This window comes from Cydia amplana, chromosome 5 (assembly GCF_948474715.1).
Source record: "Cydia amplana chromosome 5, ilCydAmpl1.1, whole genome shotgun sequence".
NCBI classification, from domain to species: Eukaryota; Metazoa; Arthropoda; class Insecta; order Lepidoptera; family Tortricidae; genus Cydia; species Cydia amplana.
In genome coordinates, this window is record NC_086073.1 from 12,474,514 (window position 1) to 12,489,626 (window position 15,113).

The 15,113-nt window shown below is 35.7% G+C and overlaps 1 protein-coding gene across 1 annotated transcript in view; it reads left to right on the forward strand.

The window, feature by feature from the left end:
• Window positions 1-1,569: 1,569 nt before the first annotated feature.
• LOC134648087 (cAMP-dependent protein kinase catalytic subunit 3) overlaps window positions 1,570-15,113 on the forward strand; it is a 46,123-nt gene continuing 32,579 nt past the window's right edge. Inside the window, exon 1 of the mRNA XM_063502550.1 lies at window positions 1,570-1,856. Within this exon, the coding sequence (XP_063358620.1) occupies window positions 1,682-1,856 (175 nt within the window). The 5' untranslated portion in view covers window positions 1,570-1,681. The remainder of the gene's footprint in view (window positions 1,857-15,113) is intronic.

Sequence of the window (15,113 nt, forward strand, 5' to 3'; positions counted from 1 at the left end):
TACATGACTCAAACAATATACTAATGAGTAATACTACTAGTTTTACAGCAAATTACAACAATGTCAGTGAGTTCATTCACTATAAGTACTACAACGCACATGGAGGCTAGTACTACATCGTGTTTGTATTATTCTGAGTATTTTTTACTCAAACAACAGTGTTTTAAAGATTTTAAGATTATTTTGTCTACCGAGAAAACCCTTTAATATTGTGGATTATCTTACTCATAATGGAGTGTTTATTTTTACTTAATTATGTATGTGGCGATTTCAAGAAGTGTACTCAATGTCGGTAGTTATTAATACACATAAAATAATGATAATTTTTGCGTCACATATAGTTTAAACACTACTGTGCTGTACCTACTCGTAAACACGTTGTATAGGCGTGATGGCGTTAAAGTATTAATTTATTAAGTACAGCAATATTTTTAAATTTTATTATATTTTGAACTTCGGACTTCTTCTCATTGACTGATAAACCGTGTTGTAATGTTAACCTTTGGGGTTTGGGGGCATGTTTTATTTTACTTTACTGGTTTTATGATGTGAATTTTAAACAGGTATTTTACCAAAACTGTCACCGTACCAATCAGTAACTTGTCTTTTCATTTTTAAAAGTCTTATGACTATGTATCATTAGCGAAATATTACAACATGGGAACATAAGCTGGTTATACACCGAATATTGTTTTCTTGTAGCGATACTTACCTTTGTTCTTAAAAGGTACGTTGTACAAAGCCTTGTAGATAATTGAGTCCACAGGATTCATCGAGTTTCCTAATAATTTAAGATCGCGTGATGGGTGCGCATTTTTGGGGGGCAGCACGCGATTTCAGTACAGTTCAAACGTTTGATACGAATCACTGTAAACAAGTATAGGTATAGGTACTAGGTTCAGGAGGGAAAGAAAAGTTACTGTATTAGTACCCCATTATGTATTATATGTTTACTAGACAAATTGAAAATATGTAGGTTGTTATTGTGTGTATAATTATAGTAACAGATAATGTGGGTACATACCTACATACTGGTTGTTTTGTATATAACTAAGGTAAACATACCTACTAAAAATAGACGTAAACATATTTATTCCTTTGATAATTAAGTACTTATATATCGGATTTCACAGTGATATTAATATTAGGTTACATTTATAATTATCCTTGTATATTTCTTTGTACCGCGCTTGTTGCCCAATAAAGTTTAAACTTTATAATCTTTTGTTTGTTTTGCAAAGGAGAGAGGTCACTCATGATCACAATGTACCTAAGTGATACTTGTATACATGACATTTGTTTGATAAGTGCAGGAGTAGCATATGGTGCATGTGGAAATGAATCTGTCGCCTACAGTAGGCCCGCGGCGCGCCGGCTACTGTTCTGTTTTGATCTCTGAGAGCGGTCGGGCCGTCAGACGAGCGCTCGGGTCGCCTCAGTAAAGCGCTAGCTACCGTTGAGAGAACGCGTTGTCGTCGCGATTTCTCTTTAGTTTTCCGCGCGCTTTCATCGACTACAATAAAGTTGATACTTAAAAATAAATCATCTAGATTATTATATTGAAAAAAAAAATATATTCAGTAGTGAAAAAAAAAACTTCGATTATGCTGAATACGAATAACAATTGACTGATACTGAAAAAGTTAAGGGATTAAGTTGGTGTAAAAAAAAAGAAAAAAGCATGATGATGGCCAGTGCGAAGTTGGTGCGGGAGTGCAGCTCGGACCTGAGCTCCGACGTGCGGTCGCTGTCCATGTCTTCTACGGAGGAACACGACTCCACCACCACGGAATCCGAGTTTTCTGAGGAGGAGAAAGAGTATGAGCTGGATGACCTACAAATCCTTAAAACCATAGGTAAGTTTTTATTTTCCATTTTTCCATGTGCTTGATGAATTTCAGGTAAGTAGAGCGCCTAATCTTCTGCATGGACCTTTGGCGGTATTGTTTAAAAAACAATTTGTTTAACGTAACGTGTACCTATTTTCGGATTCAACGTTAATTGTTACACCAAAATATAGTTCAACTCAAATATTTGTTGGATTTTTGGCGTACAACGTTCTGATGCACACGCATTTTTTATGTTGTTTCATCCCAATCGGTATTTATATATTTTTCTATTTCTAGAATTACCTTCAGAACTAATAACGTAGAGTCTGTGCGGAAAGAGAAGAGTCGTGGAATGTATTGGGCTCCATACATTCCACGACTCTTCTCTTTCCGCACAGACTCTACCTACTTTAAACTTCGATGGGATATATTTCATTCATTATTTTAATGTTGCAACTTTAAAATAATGAATGAGTGAAATATATCGCAAACTGCATGACTTAAGAGTCATGTGCATGACTCTTAAAACTAATTTCTGGAATTTTATAAGGGGTCTGCCATAAATTACGTCACACGAATTTCAAGTTTTTTTATCCTTCTCCCTCTCCTTGTCACTCCCCATACCATTTGGCAATCCCCTTATCCCCTTGGTGTGACGTCATATTTTTGGCATTTTTGTTTTCAATGAAAGTGGCAGATCGAACTCGTAGGTAAAAATATTTATACTATAATATGTAGACCTATATATTATATGGACCTATACCTAACTATAATATATAGAAAAAAAAATCAACTAAAAGCAATATTACAAATTTTATGACTTGAAATCGATTAGGAATAAAAATTGACGAACAGAAATGATTATCATAACGAAAGCTATTTATTTAACTGTAGCTAATAACAAAAATCGAAACAATTTTTCTCTTTCCCCCTTGTCACAACATGTCATATTTTCTTGACACCCTCCCTCCCCCTAAACACGTGACGTACCTAATTAATGGATGACCTGACCCCTAATCCTCAGCAGTTATTTATATTCCTCCCTAGTTATTCATATTTATTTAAAAACTGGATCCCTAAATTGACTCTATGGTCTCTTGATGAACCTCGTTGGAAATCCTCAAAATATTTTTGATACAAACATGTATTGGGTTTTACTTGTGACGCATGTATTTCTAAGGTACTTATCTGCTGTGCTGTCAAAAGCAATCGTGTCGGGATTGATAAGGATGAGGCATAGAACTAGTATCATATTTTTTTTTTTTTATTAATTTGAATCGCTATGTCGGATCGGGTCGATGTTAGTTGTATATACATATTTAAGTTCATATACAAGTTAGTGGTCATGTCCCATAAGTTGCAACAGAGAAAGCCCGTCTTACTGCACGTGCGCAAATGACCGGAGTCATTGGAAGCCTGGAAAGCTCCTCACAATTACCTACCGTGACTTAACGTTGACAGACTGTTAGTTAGAGACGAACACAAACAAACATTACTGATTTCAATGGACTAGGTACCTACGTTAAACATAATGTTCACAACATCCGGTGTAGTAGAAAGTATGCAACTCTAGCCGGGCGTCTAGGAGAAACATCCTAATTAATAATCAAAACAATGTGATTTGGGTATGCATAAAACTCGTCGTCTTTCGTCGAGTTAGATGAACTAGATACTAAGAAACATCTTGGAAAAATACTGAATAGTAAAAGAACAGTTTTTATCAGTTTGTTATTAATTCGATATGTCACATCATTAATTAGGTAGGGATTATTAAACCAATATTTTCCTTCATAAATAATCCGTGCATATGAATAGGTTATAAGTATGTTAGGTAATTTATGATCTTTGGTATCGTTAGTTGACCTTCAGCTTGCACTTCAGTTAATTATTAAAAAATATGGCAGATTAGAAATATTGTATGTTACTGCTGCCGCTCACATGTAGGTAATCAGATTAAAAAATAATAATAAATATACAAATGAGATTAAGGCAACTGTTCTGAGCACAAACATTTACTGCCGTAGCAATTTAAACCATAATAAAGTTTCAAGGACGATGCAATTAAGAAGTAAAGTTGTTCATACATAATCATGTAAACTTATGAGTAACGCTGAATCAGGGTTACTAAAATTATGCTAAGGTTTTTCGTCGAGACGTCCCCGTAAAGTAGACACAGCGCTCATCAACAGGTGGGGCGACCGTGAATACCTATAGTAATACCTATAGCTACTCCGAGATGTGGCTACAAAATGCGCAATAGTTTTCTCAATATCAAATCACCATAAAAACAAAATATAGTCAGTGATAATCTATTTTTTATCTACTTAATAGGTATAGAGGCATTATTTCTAGGATAAAATTTGTTTCTAAATCTGTACCATAAGTAGAACAGACTTTTTAATATACCTAGATAAAGATTACACATCCATCGTCACAAATTCGCGTTCATGATATTATTACGTAGTACTCAGGTAGGTACCATTTACCTACAGTTAATTATTTGTTTCTTGGTAATCAAAGTAACATTACTAAATTACATTCAACCCAATAATATTGCCCGTACACAGGTTATTTGTTTGCGTAATATCGAAAATTGTTTATTAGTATTATCATCGAGCGTATAAACTCGATGCAATTGGAAGGGACGAGGTCTAATCAACCTCTCGACCTAGTTTCGCGGGCAGATATGGGCCAAGGGCGATCGACCTGCACAAGTAGGATGAAAGGCCCCGTGACATTTCGCTCTAGTTTTGAACATTCGTCCTTCGGAATTACGCCCGATAAATTCGCAATGGTACAATTATTGTTATGATACTGTAAAGGTACCGGTACCTATTTGCCGAGAAATATGCTAAACATGCTAATAATATACCTAAGTAACAATATTAAAGATGTCTTAAGTTTATATTGCCTCACTTATATTAGCGCTTTCCCAATTGTACCCTAAAGGGACCGCTTTGGCAACCTAATGCTAATTGACATAGGCACTAGTTTTTATGAAAGTGACTGCCATCTGACCTTCCAACCTAAAGGGGAAACTAGGTCATTTCTGGATTATTCCTGGCTTCTCACGATGTTTACCTCCATTGAAATACGTTGCAAGTCCCAAGATAGGTACTCATTGGTACAAGCAGGGCAGGGCTGGCTCGAGACCTCATGTTTGAATGTCGTACGCCTTAGGTACCACTAGGCTACCAACGCTAGCGCTCCGTTCCTGTTTACGGTTTCATTTTGAAAAAAAAAAGTACATAAATACAAATATGTATCCTATAAATAAATAAATTTGTATTTTCGACACCTAGCGTTGAAACTGGAACGGTGAAGTATCATTGTCATACCTAGTTGTAACTTGCTTTGTGCACCTTATAGTTATGTTAAATTAACGCGACGGAACCGTAGTTAGGTATGTATAAAAACTCTTATAGGCAAACATAGTAAATTCAGCATGAGCAAATTTAATATTACTTAGACGGTCGAAATCAGACCACCTGGTCCCGTGACTTATTCATTATTGCCCTCTCGGGTTATCGCACACCAACGATGTGCAAACATATTTTGACCGTGATAAATTGTAATATTATTTTCTTGCATCTTATTCAATGAAAACCAATCGGTTACTTATGTTAAAATCAAGTACGTAGGTACAATAAAGTCACAGGAACTGCATAAAACGTATTGCAATATATATGTAGTTACGAAAACGTGATGCTTAATTTGGAAACAGATTGGCGAAAGTCGCACCAAAATTACAAATAAAGATCCGAATCGGAGCAGGTTTGTCCATTAATTTGGTTGGAAGACACGCCTTTACGTTTAGTAATTTATGTGAAATTATAGTTGCGTGGAGTTTCGCAGTTAAACCCTATAAGAAATAAACGAGTCATCGTAAGTATACCGTCCATAGTCGGCTCAGGTACATAGTGAGTGACACCGGCTTTGGCTGTCTAGAATTATTGTGAAGGTGAAACAGAGCACAAATCGTCTCGAAGTTAGAATACAGATCTAGTTTGTGTATTATATTCACTCGACGCTCTAGTTACAGCAGTAATGATTGCAGTCTGCAACACGGCGGCGCGGGCCCAAGCTAATATTAGGTTCCGCTGACAGAACGCACAATTAAGAGTCCTTGGGACCAGTTATTAAGGAAAAGTCACTTGATTTGCAAATTCCTCATAGGAGAAAAGCAAAATATACGTTTAATTAATGTGTAACGTTTACTTAATAAGTTAACGCACGCGAACGATTGTGTTTTGTCACGCGCGATTAGAAACAGATATGTGGGTCAGTGTGTCGTGGCAAATAGAGTAAGGAGTTGTAGGTAACCGGCAAATATTCATTTAGGTTTAGTAAATGAATTCTATCACTGGGCCGATGCCACCTCGTTATCTTACACTTTCGAGGCGAGTTATTTGATTACCCTGCCAGATAATGCAATTGGTGTACAATTATTTGTAGACCACAAATTCTACTTCTATTCGGTTATTTACGACGTATTTGTCCTTCTCAATAGGTAAGTATATGAGATAAACTAACGTTCTTGGCTAAACATTGAAACTCCATGCGTGAGACGTTATTTGGGATTTGTGTTGTTTATGCCAAAGTCATAAAATTATCCTTGCTCTATTAAACAGGTGCCACAGCGACTAGGTTGCACTCTGCTATTAGGTACGTAATGTTTAATTTATATGACTGTATGGATCAATAAAACATTAAGTTACTGTCCGAGCTATTGTTCACTCGTACAAAAAAAAAAATTGAAAGCAATACTCATTCTTGAAACGAAGTTCAACACGAGCCAAAGAAGCTGATAAGACAAACTTGTTTTGAGATTGTTCTGTGACACTGTGCATGAAACATAAAAAATACACTACTGATTTACACGTGGAGTTACAGCCGCTCACAAGGCTAGAGAAATAAGAGAAAATCCTTAATGAGATGTTTTTGAGAGAAATTTATTTCTCACAATGACTATGCAGTCAAATTAAGATAAGAAGAAACTAAAAGACAATGCGGTGCGAGCGAGTCGCCCCGGCGCACGTATAACAGGGTCACGCGCATCACGCCGCTTGAGGAACTTTATGACTCTCACTAAGAGACGAGACAGTTGGACATATAGTTTATGAGATTATGGGCCCTTAATAGTACATTACTGCAGACGCCGGGAAAGAAGGGCTTGCCGGGAGAGTAGGTATAGCCGGCCGACCGTAGGGAGGCCGGATAGTGATACGAAGCCGGCAAGACCTTTTCACGGCTAGGCATGTATAGTGCTTTTCTCAAACATGCAATGAAATAAAAAAATACACCACTCAAAAAAACAAATTTATAATCTTTATAATAAAAATCCAACTTCACAACAAAAGTTTTTTAATTTTTCTTCCAATCACGCCATAATTGTTTTTTTTTTACGGAAGTCGTCCGTATTTCGCGTGTGTAGTGTTCGAATAGACCTTATTAGGGCCATTATACACAATCTGATAATAAGAATCTCAATTTCTATAAATAAAATAAATGCAGAGGATTTTAAATATTGTCTATGGTCTCTGGTGACTTACGTATAGACAAAATTTTAAATTTATTCATCTACACATTGAATCATACAGATTCGTATTCTTAATATCAGTACGTTCGTGTATAACAGGCGTTAACACGGATATTTTGGTCCGATAACCATTCATTCACCAAAAATATAAAAAAAATATATATAATTCGGCTGTTTAGTCTGTTCATGGACACAGACCCCATGTTTACATTAGAATTTAAAAAAAAAATTACTTCCCGGCCTAGGCCTTCAATTTCGTATGAAATTCCTTTACAGTTGCTCCGCCCTAAACGTGATACTTCGAAGCCTGATATAACGCCCGGAGCGACGACATTTCATTGCATGTTTGAGAAAAATAGGTTTGCAAGCGATAAGTTATGGGTACCTACTTGATTCTTGGGCATTTATGCAATAAACCGAACGTTAGAGATTTATGGTGTTATCCATTAACGTCTGTCAAATCTAACAAACCATTGATAATCCTTTGTTTCTATTCGTCATTTTGACATGTGTGTTTGTTTGAAAGAGACAAAGTAGAACGGAGGTTCGTTAAGCTTTATGAATAAATTTTAGTACATCAACTCCTTGGCCGTAATCCTCAGTCGGTATCTTCGCTGTTCATTACTTTTGCAGCCTGATGGGTATCGGTGAGGGGTGGGTAATGCGAATGAGTGACGGACTCAAGTGCTATCAACACCGATCAAAGCATGTTTAATTTTAAATCATCGCTTATAATATTAGAAGTGCGAAAATGCCTTACGGTTACCGGCTTTTGTTGACAGCTTTTCAAAGTGGTCGTTTGCAAAAATCCAGTTTCACAACACCAAATGGCTGAAGAGTGTACAATTAGTAACTATTGATAAGGAATTACCATCATCATTTATTTGTATTTGATTTGATTACTTACACTGTTTGTTTATATTTACTTACAGACCTACTAATAAGCTAATTTCAGAGGAAAATGAGGGAAACGCAGATGGTCTACATACCTACATACAGAATTATTTCTATATTTGTCATGGTAAAAAAAGCGACTTTAAAGCACAAAAGGTAATTTAATAAGAAAAAATAAGGGAATAAAGATGTTTTCCCATACTCTAGGAACAAATGAAATTAATTACTTTCTATTATTATTATTATTTATTTATGCTCGCAAAACAGGTTACAGTCATTACGTTTAAAGTCATCCCATGCGGATCCGGTCACTTACGGCCACATTAATTTTAAGGCCAAATATTATGAACGGCCACTTCCCCGATGGGCTACTTCCTTTAAGGGCCACTTACAAACAACATTCCCCGAAAGGCCACAATCCTCTAACGGCCTCTTCTCCTTAGGGCCACTTCCTCAAACGGCCTTTTCTCCTTATGGCCACTTTCTCAAACGCGAACTTCTCTATATGACAACCTTCCTCGTAAAGGCATCCTTTTGAATGAGCACAATATGAATGATGATGGTCATTCACATTCTTCTATAGAGATTGTCCCGGCTTATTGCTAATACTGCACCATTCTAACCCTGGAGTCCGCCTGGCAACCTTATCACAATAATTGGCGTGTGCACTAGAGTTTAAGAAAGCAACTGACATCGGAACTTAACAACCCGACGTTTAATTAGTACTCTATGAATGTCCAATGTAAAGTGAACCCTAAATGGCTCTTCAATTAAGTCCGTGATTGTACAGTACCTACACCAGTGGTTCCTAACCTGGAGGTAATTACCCCCGTGGGGGTAAAACTGGTATTTTACGGGGGTAATAAGCTAACCTAATATAACAATACAACAAACACATACACAACGGGTGGCCGGACTGAAAAGGTTAGGAACCACTGACCTACACTTAGGAAAATTGATTTTCGAAATTATGCTACGGACCCAACTATACAGGGTGTAATCGTTAATTGTAGCCCATACGATCACTCTGTAAATATAACAGATATCAGAAAACTTTAAACTGATATCGAAAGTACTAGGCTTTAGTAGTGTAGTTAGTAGTAGTGGCCAATCGGGGAATTGGACAAACTAGTTATTTTAACAATGGCCGTTCAGGGAATTGGACAAACAAGGAATTTTTACAGCGGCCGTTCGGGGAACTGGACATAGAAGGAATTCCAACAGTGGTCAATCGGGGAAATGGCCGGATAAGGAAACGGACGAACTAGGAAATGGACCATAAAGGAATTTGGAAGGTGGACGTTCAGGGAAGTGGCCGTAGGTGACCGGATCCCTTACATGCATATAGAGGCAAACATCGTTCTGAACTGGACTCTAACCCTAAATATGTGTGCACATTAAGAACAAAATTTACATGCGATAAACTTATGTACATAATTATATGTATCAACTATCAAATGTAAAAAAAAATATATATATTATATTATATACCTACTTGCGGCGTCAAAATTACAAACAATAGCGATAAATCATGTCAGTATTACATGTGTTAGTAAAAGTAAGGAGATACATAATGATGAAAATTACAATAGCATAAGTGAGTAGCATAACAAAGAATTACAATTTGGAACAAAATGTTCTTATAATACTAATTTTAAATTTAATTCTATGTCAATATTTCAATTTGTGTTTTTTTACAAGTAATCACACAACTATTAGCTAGGGGGCGCCACAAGCCTTCGGCAATTGTCATATACTTGGAAATGTTAACCCATGCCACCGAGCCCGGGTGGCAGAGCGGTTCAGGCTTCTTCTCAAAAAGTATAAGTAGGTACTATAAATGGTTGACCTTTTCCTTAAAGAGTATAGAATTGTATATTTAGTACCTACAAGAAATGGTACATTTGGGCAAATCAGCGAACAGAAACATCTTTATAACACTAAATTGCTTAAAACCGTTAAACGAAACGTGTCGGTTTAACTTTGCATTTGGCTCTAAATCTGCTTTCGTTTGGAATAATATAAAACGATTTCAGTTAAGTAGATCAAACAAAAGAATAAGTAGGTGCGCAATAAGGAACCGTAGATTTCCTATTCAACTGATGAACCATGGATGAACAATAGGGTACTTGTCTACTAGTCAAATCAGTTTCGTTTAAGTGTCAAAACGATTAGCCCCTACCTGTGGAATTTATATCTAGATAAGAATAGATATATTTTTCGCAAGACCTTTGTTTTCCTTTAGACGCGTAAAATTGATTTAGTGCGTAACCATCATACTCAGCAAACTTACATAATGCGAAGGAGCACTTCCACGCTTTACGCGATCCGACTACTCCGCAGTCGACATCCACTTTCTCTGATTAGTGAGTACCTACACCGGTGACATGCTCTCGTGTTCGGAATATAGCCAATATTTTATAATAATAATGTTAAAACGGTAGAACATTATACCTACTAGTATTAGCATGTAATAATAGCATTTGTATGTGGGGATTCGGTAATAAAATCTAAATTAAAACAAAATGGTTGACTGATAGATGCCATTTGGCACGAGATTATTTTATATAGGTACTAAAATTTATATTTTAATATTATTATAGGTAGGTACCTAATACATATAACAATTTTAAGAGAGCATCGTAATTACTATCGGAACAGGTTTGATATATTGTGTCTTGGATTTGAAATTTTCGTTATAATCGATTATCAATCGTTGCGTAAGACTACATATTTGAAGAACTCGGCTGTACATGCGCGCGGTGACGGAAAAGAGAAATGTTTGGGAGAGACATTTTAAAGCAAAGACAGGCAACGCCGGCGGAAATTTGTATTGCATTAAATTTCTCACACTTCCATAAAATAAATATAGTTACTTTCCATTCGATTTCGTAATGTTTGATTCTCTTTTAATATGATGGTTATACCACGTTATACCTATTATGAGTGTTATATATGGTAATTTAAATGAAATAAATGCTATTTTGCAGCTTCAACGAACTGTAAGCATATGATTTTATAACAACCAATCAACAGACTACTTTTTTTCATAGCATGATAAATAGGATGGGATCGAGTATCTACTTACTGGCATACTTGTCGATAATCGCGTATAATGAGGTTGACTTGTGCGAACCGAAAATAGCCAATAAAATATAAAAGAGTTCCCCGTTCTGGCGAATTTAGGCGACCTACATACGGTCCCACGTGGGTAAACGCCCACACTTCTGGGAAAATGCTCGTCATCTTTTTAATGTTATATAAATTAACAAGCGAATTACAGCGACGCGCGTTTTATATAGCTAACGTAAAGGACCCTATAATGGACGTGGAACCGGTAATGGGACATAAAACCACAAATCCTCTAAAATAAGTATGTAAAAGTAGTTTATAAACACTGGCAACATTTTACCATAAATAAGAGTCATAGAGCTGTTTAAGTTTGACTTTTTATTAATTTCGGTTAATTTTTAAGAAATTGGCGCCAACCCAAAAGTTGTCGTGTCACTGGAAAAAATAACCAGTAAGAATTCTTAACAACTTCGCTAAGAGAGGTGAGTTCATATATTAAATTGTAATTAATGATTACTTGGTGTAAACTAGAATGTGTTTTGTTAATTGCATTTACCATGAGATAAGGTATACAACACATTATGTTGTGACTCTAGAGATGTATAAAAAATAGTGGTATTTTGCCCAATCCCATTATAGGAGCTGTAAAACTGCATACCTCCTATGATGGGATAATTTACATAATTATGCTTGCCATGGCGTAATTTCATGTTTAAACAATACAGAAGTATAATGTAGTTACTCGTACGAACTATGTCAGGAGGTCTTCTCGGACTTCGGATAAATTAATATCGTTTTTACAAAATTTTATTTAACTTGCCCTGTTAGTTTGTATACAGGGTGGATTTTCTTTTTGGGTCAGTGAGGGCAGCTACCAGATCCCGTGCTGCGACGAGAAAACGGTCTTAGAAAACCTTCCCTCGATTTCAAATTAATGAAGATTGGCTTTTACAGATTTCGGAAAAAACATACAGGGTGCGAGAAAAAGGTAATTTTTGCCAATCTTTTTTTTTGATGCCAATCGATCCCATTCCTATTGAGGATCAAAAGCTTGTATGGAACTAAAAAAAAATTTCCGGCTAGAAAAGCCACAAATCGAGGAAAACTTTTCCTATACAATTTGTATGAAAATTAAAACTTTTATTTTTCACATGCTATTTTTCTATGCCAATTGATTCCATTTTTATCTAGTATCAATAGTTTCTTTGGGGTCAACTTACGATAATGTACTAAAAAGCCACAAATTAATAAAAACTTTTTCCATAGGTACATTTACTATGGAGAAAATGTGAAATTTAATTTTGACCCCAAAAAAACTATTGATACTGGATAGGAATGGAATCGATTGGCATACAAAAATAGCATGTGAAAAATATAAGTTTTCATTTTCATACAAATTGTATGGCAAATGTTTTCCTCGATTTGTGGCTTTTCTAGCCGGAATTTTTTTTTGTTCCATACAAGCTTTTGATCCTCAATAGGAATGGGATCGATTGGCATCAAAAAAAAAAGTTTGTCAAAAATTACCTTTTCCTCGCACCCTGTATGTTTTTTCCAAAATCTGTAAAAGCCAATCTTCATTAATTTGAAATCGAGGGAAGGTCTTCTAAGACCGTTTTCTCGTAGCAGCACGGGATCTGGTAGCTGCCCTCACTGACCCAAAAAGAAAATCCACCCTGTATTAGTTAGTGTGGTTCAAATCTTGGAAATGGCATTTGAGCCACTTTCGGATTTCCGATTGAGTTGAAATTTTGGATACGTATGCAAATCGGATGACAATGCAATCGGGTGACAAAAATGACTAAAACTTATTCCCTATTCCAATATCTTATACTGATAGGGTATGCCCATTATAGGGGGCCCATTACTGGATCCACGTCCATTACCGGGGTTCCATTACTGGAGCTTTGGTGTCCATGACTGGAGAAAAAAAACATACTTTTAATTTATTAATTATGTGGAAACTAACTGCAGTATCTTTGATACAACACGCCTGAAACATGAGAGAAGGATAGGATATTCATCTTTTAAGAAGCTAAGCGGTAGAACTTTTACATGTATCAGGGAAATATCACAAATACTCCAAATTTCCTCTTAAATGTCCCATGACTGGTGCCGTTACTATATAGGTATTTTTGTAATTTTCATTGTCAAGCGCCACGACGATATTTTATCGCTAACGGCTATCAAGAATTCTTGTCTTAATTAATCAAAGTGGGAAAATGCAACTGTGTTCAGTGCTGATATTACTGTATCGGCACCGAATAAAACTATACCTAGTTACCTATTTCATTTGGCGTCGAGTCGAGGCCGAGTCGATTATGGTAGGTACAGTTTAACTTAATTAATATCATATTAGGTACCATTTGTCATTAAATGTTTACGAATGCTTTTTGTCATTTCGAAATCATTTTTTTTGTATACCGAGTTTACCTATATTATACAATTGCAATTTTTATATTTCTTTTAAATATATGAGCCGTGGGAGCGGACAGGTTAATCAATATACACGTTTAAAGACATATCGTAGCTAAATAGAGTAATATATGCTTTGTTGTAGACTTAAGTTATAAATAAACTATTAACTGTTTATGTCACCCTATGGAACTTTAAAACGATTCACTAAATATACGAGTAATTGTAGTACATGGAAGTAATAAATAAACAATACATATATTGATTAACATCATCTTACTGTTCATATATCAAAATATGACTGTTATAGCGGCACCAGTGCAATAGCTGATGTATTTTTCTTGGAACGATTTTAGTATGGGTGTGGATCTGACGTTCGATATGGTACCTACCTCTCATGCTCAAAATTAACAGATATCTACCAAAATAATCATATTCAAATTTAAGCGATGATGCCGTTTTTGCAATAACATTAAAAATGCATTAGAAATTCAGTAGTGCTGTCCATTTGGTAAATTGACACTACATTACCATAACGAAAGTTAAGAAGATGGGTAGAAATTAGAATTGCAATTAAGTTTGAAAAATGTGCTCCGTTTTTTTAAGTCTTTGAGTCGAACTAGTTTTAAAACATTCTAATGCCATTGTAATGGCTGAATAAGCAGATTATTTTAGACTCTTTGCTTACTTATTTTATACCATCGCTGACACAGTTACCTAATTGACTTTATTGCATGATGTCTGCCAATGTGTTACTGTTAAATATCGAATGTATTAACACACACATCAAATAAACGTAATTGTTAGCATCTATGTACAGTTACAAAATACTCACGTCTTAATTTTCTAACAAGGATTGTAGTTTTATTTTAAATTTAAGTAAATTATCGGAGACAGCTACATTCTAAATGGCACTGGAGAAGCACTAACGACTTCGTCGTGACATAGCCGGTGTGTCGATAATTCTTTCGTCGAAGCCATAATAATACAGGTCATCCTTGGATAGGTTTTCAGAATAAAGATTATAGTGGGAGGAAAAGTGATATATTTAACATTGTTATGAGTGATTTGCGTAGCAGCCAACACGTGCCCGACGCAGGTCCGGTGCAGAGAACTCTATAGGGAAGTCTTACCAGTGTAAACAGGGATTTTGTTTTATTCAAGATACGTCATAACACTAATAACCGTTTATACTAGCAATAACATCCAGAGATTATCATAACGGGCTTCTATTTATGTTATTTATAAGCTATTCCAAGTTTTGTAAATTTAGGAACGTGTGCACCAATAGAGGCAATCTAGCCTTATTTTTATAAAGAGCAGTTAATAGACTAAGTATATAATTTGAAAGACGAAAGCAGGTG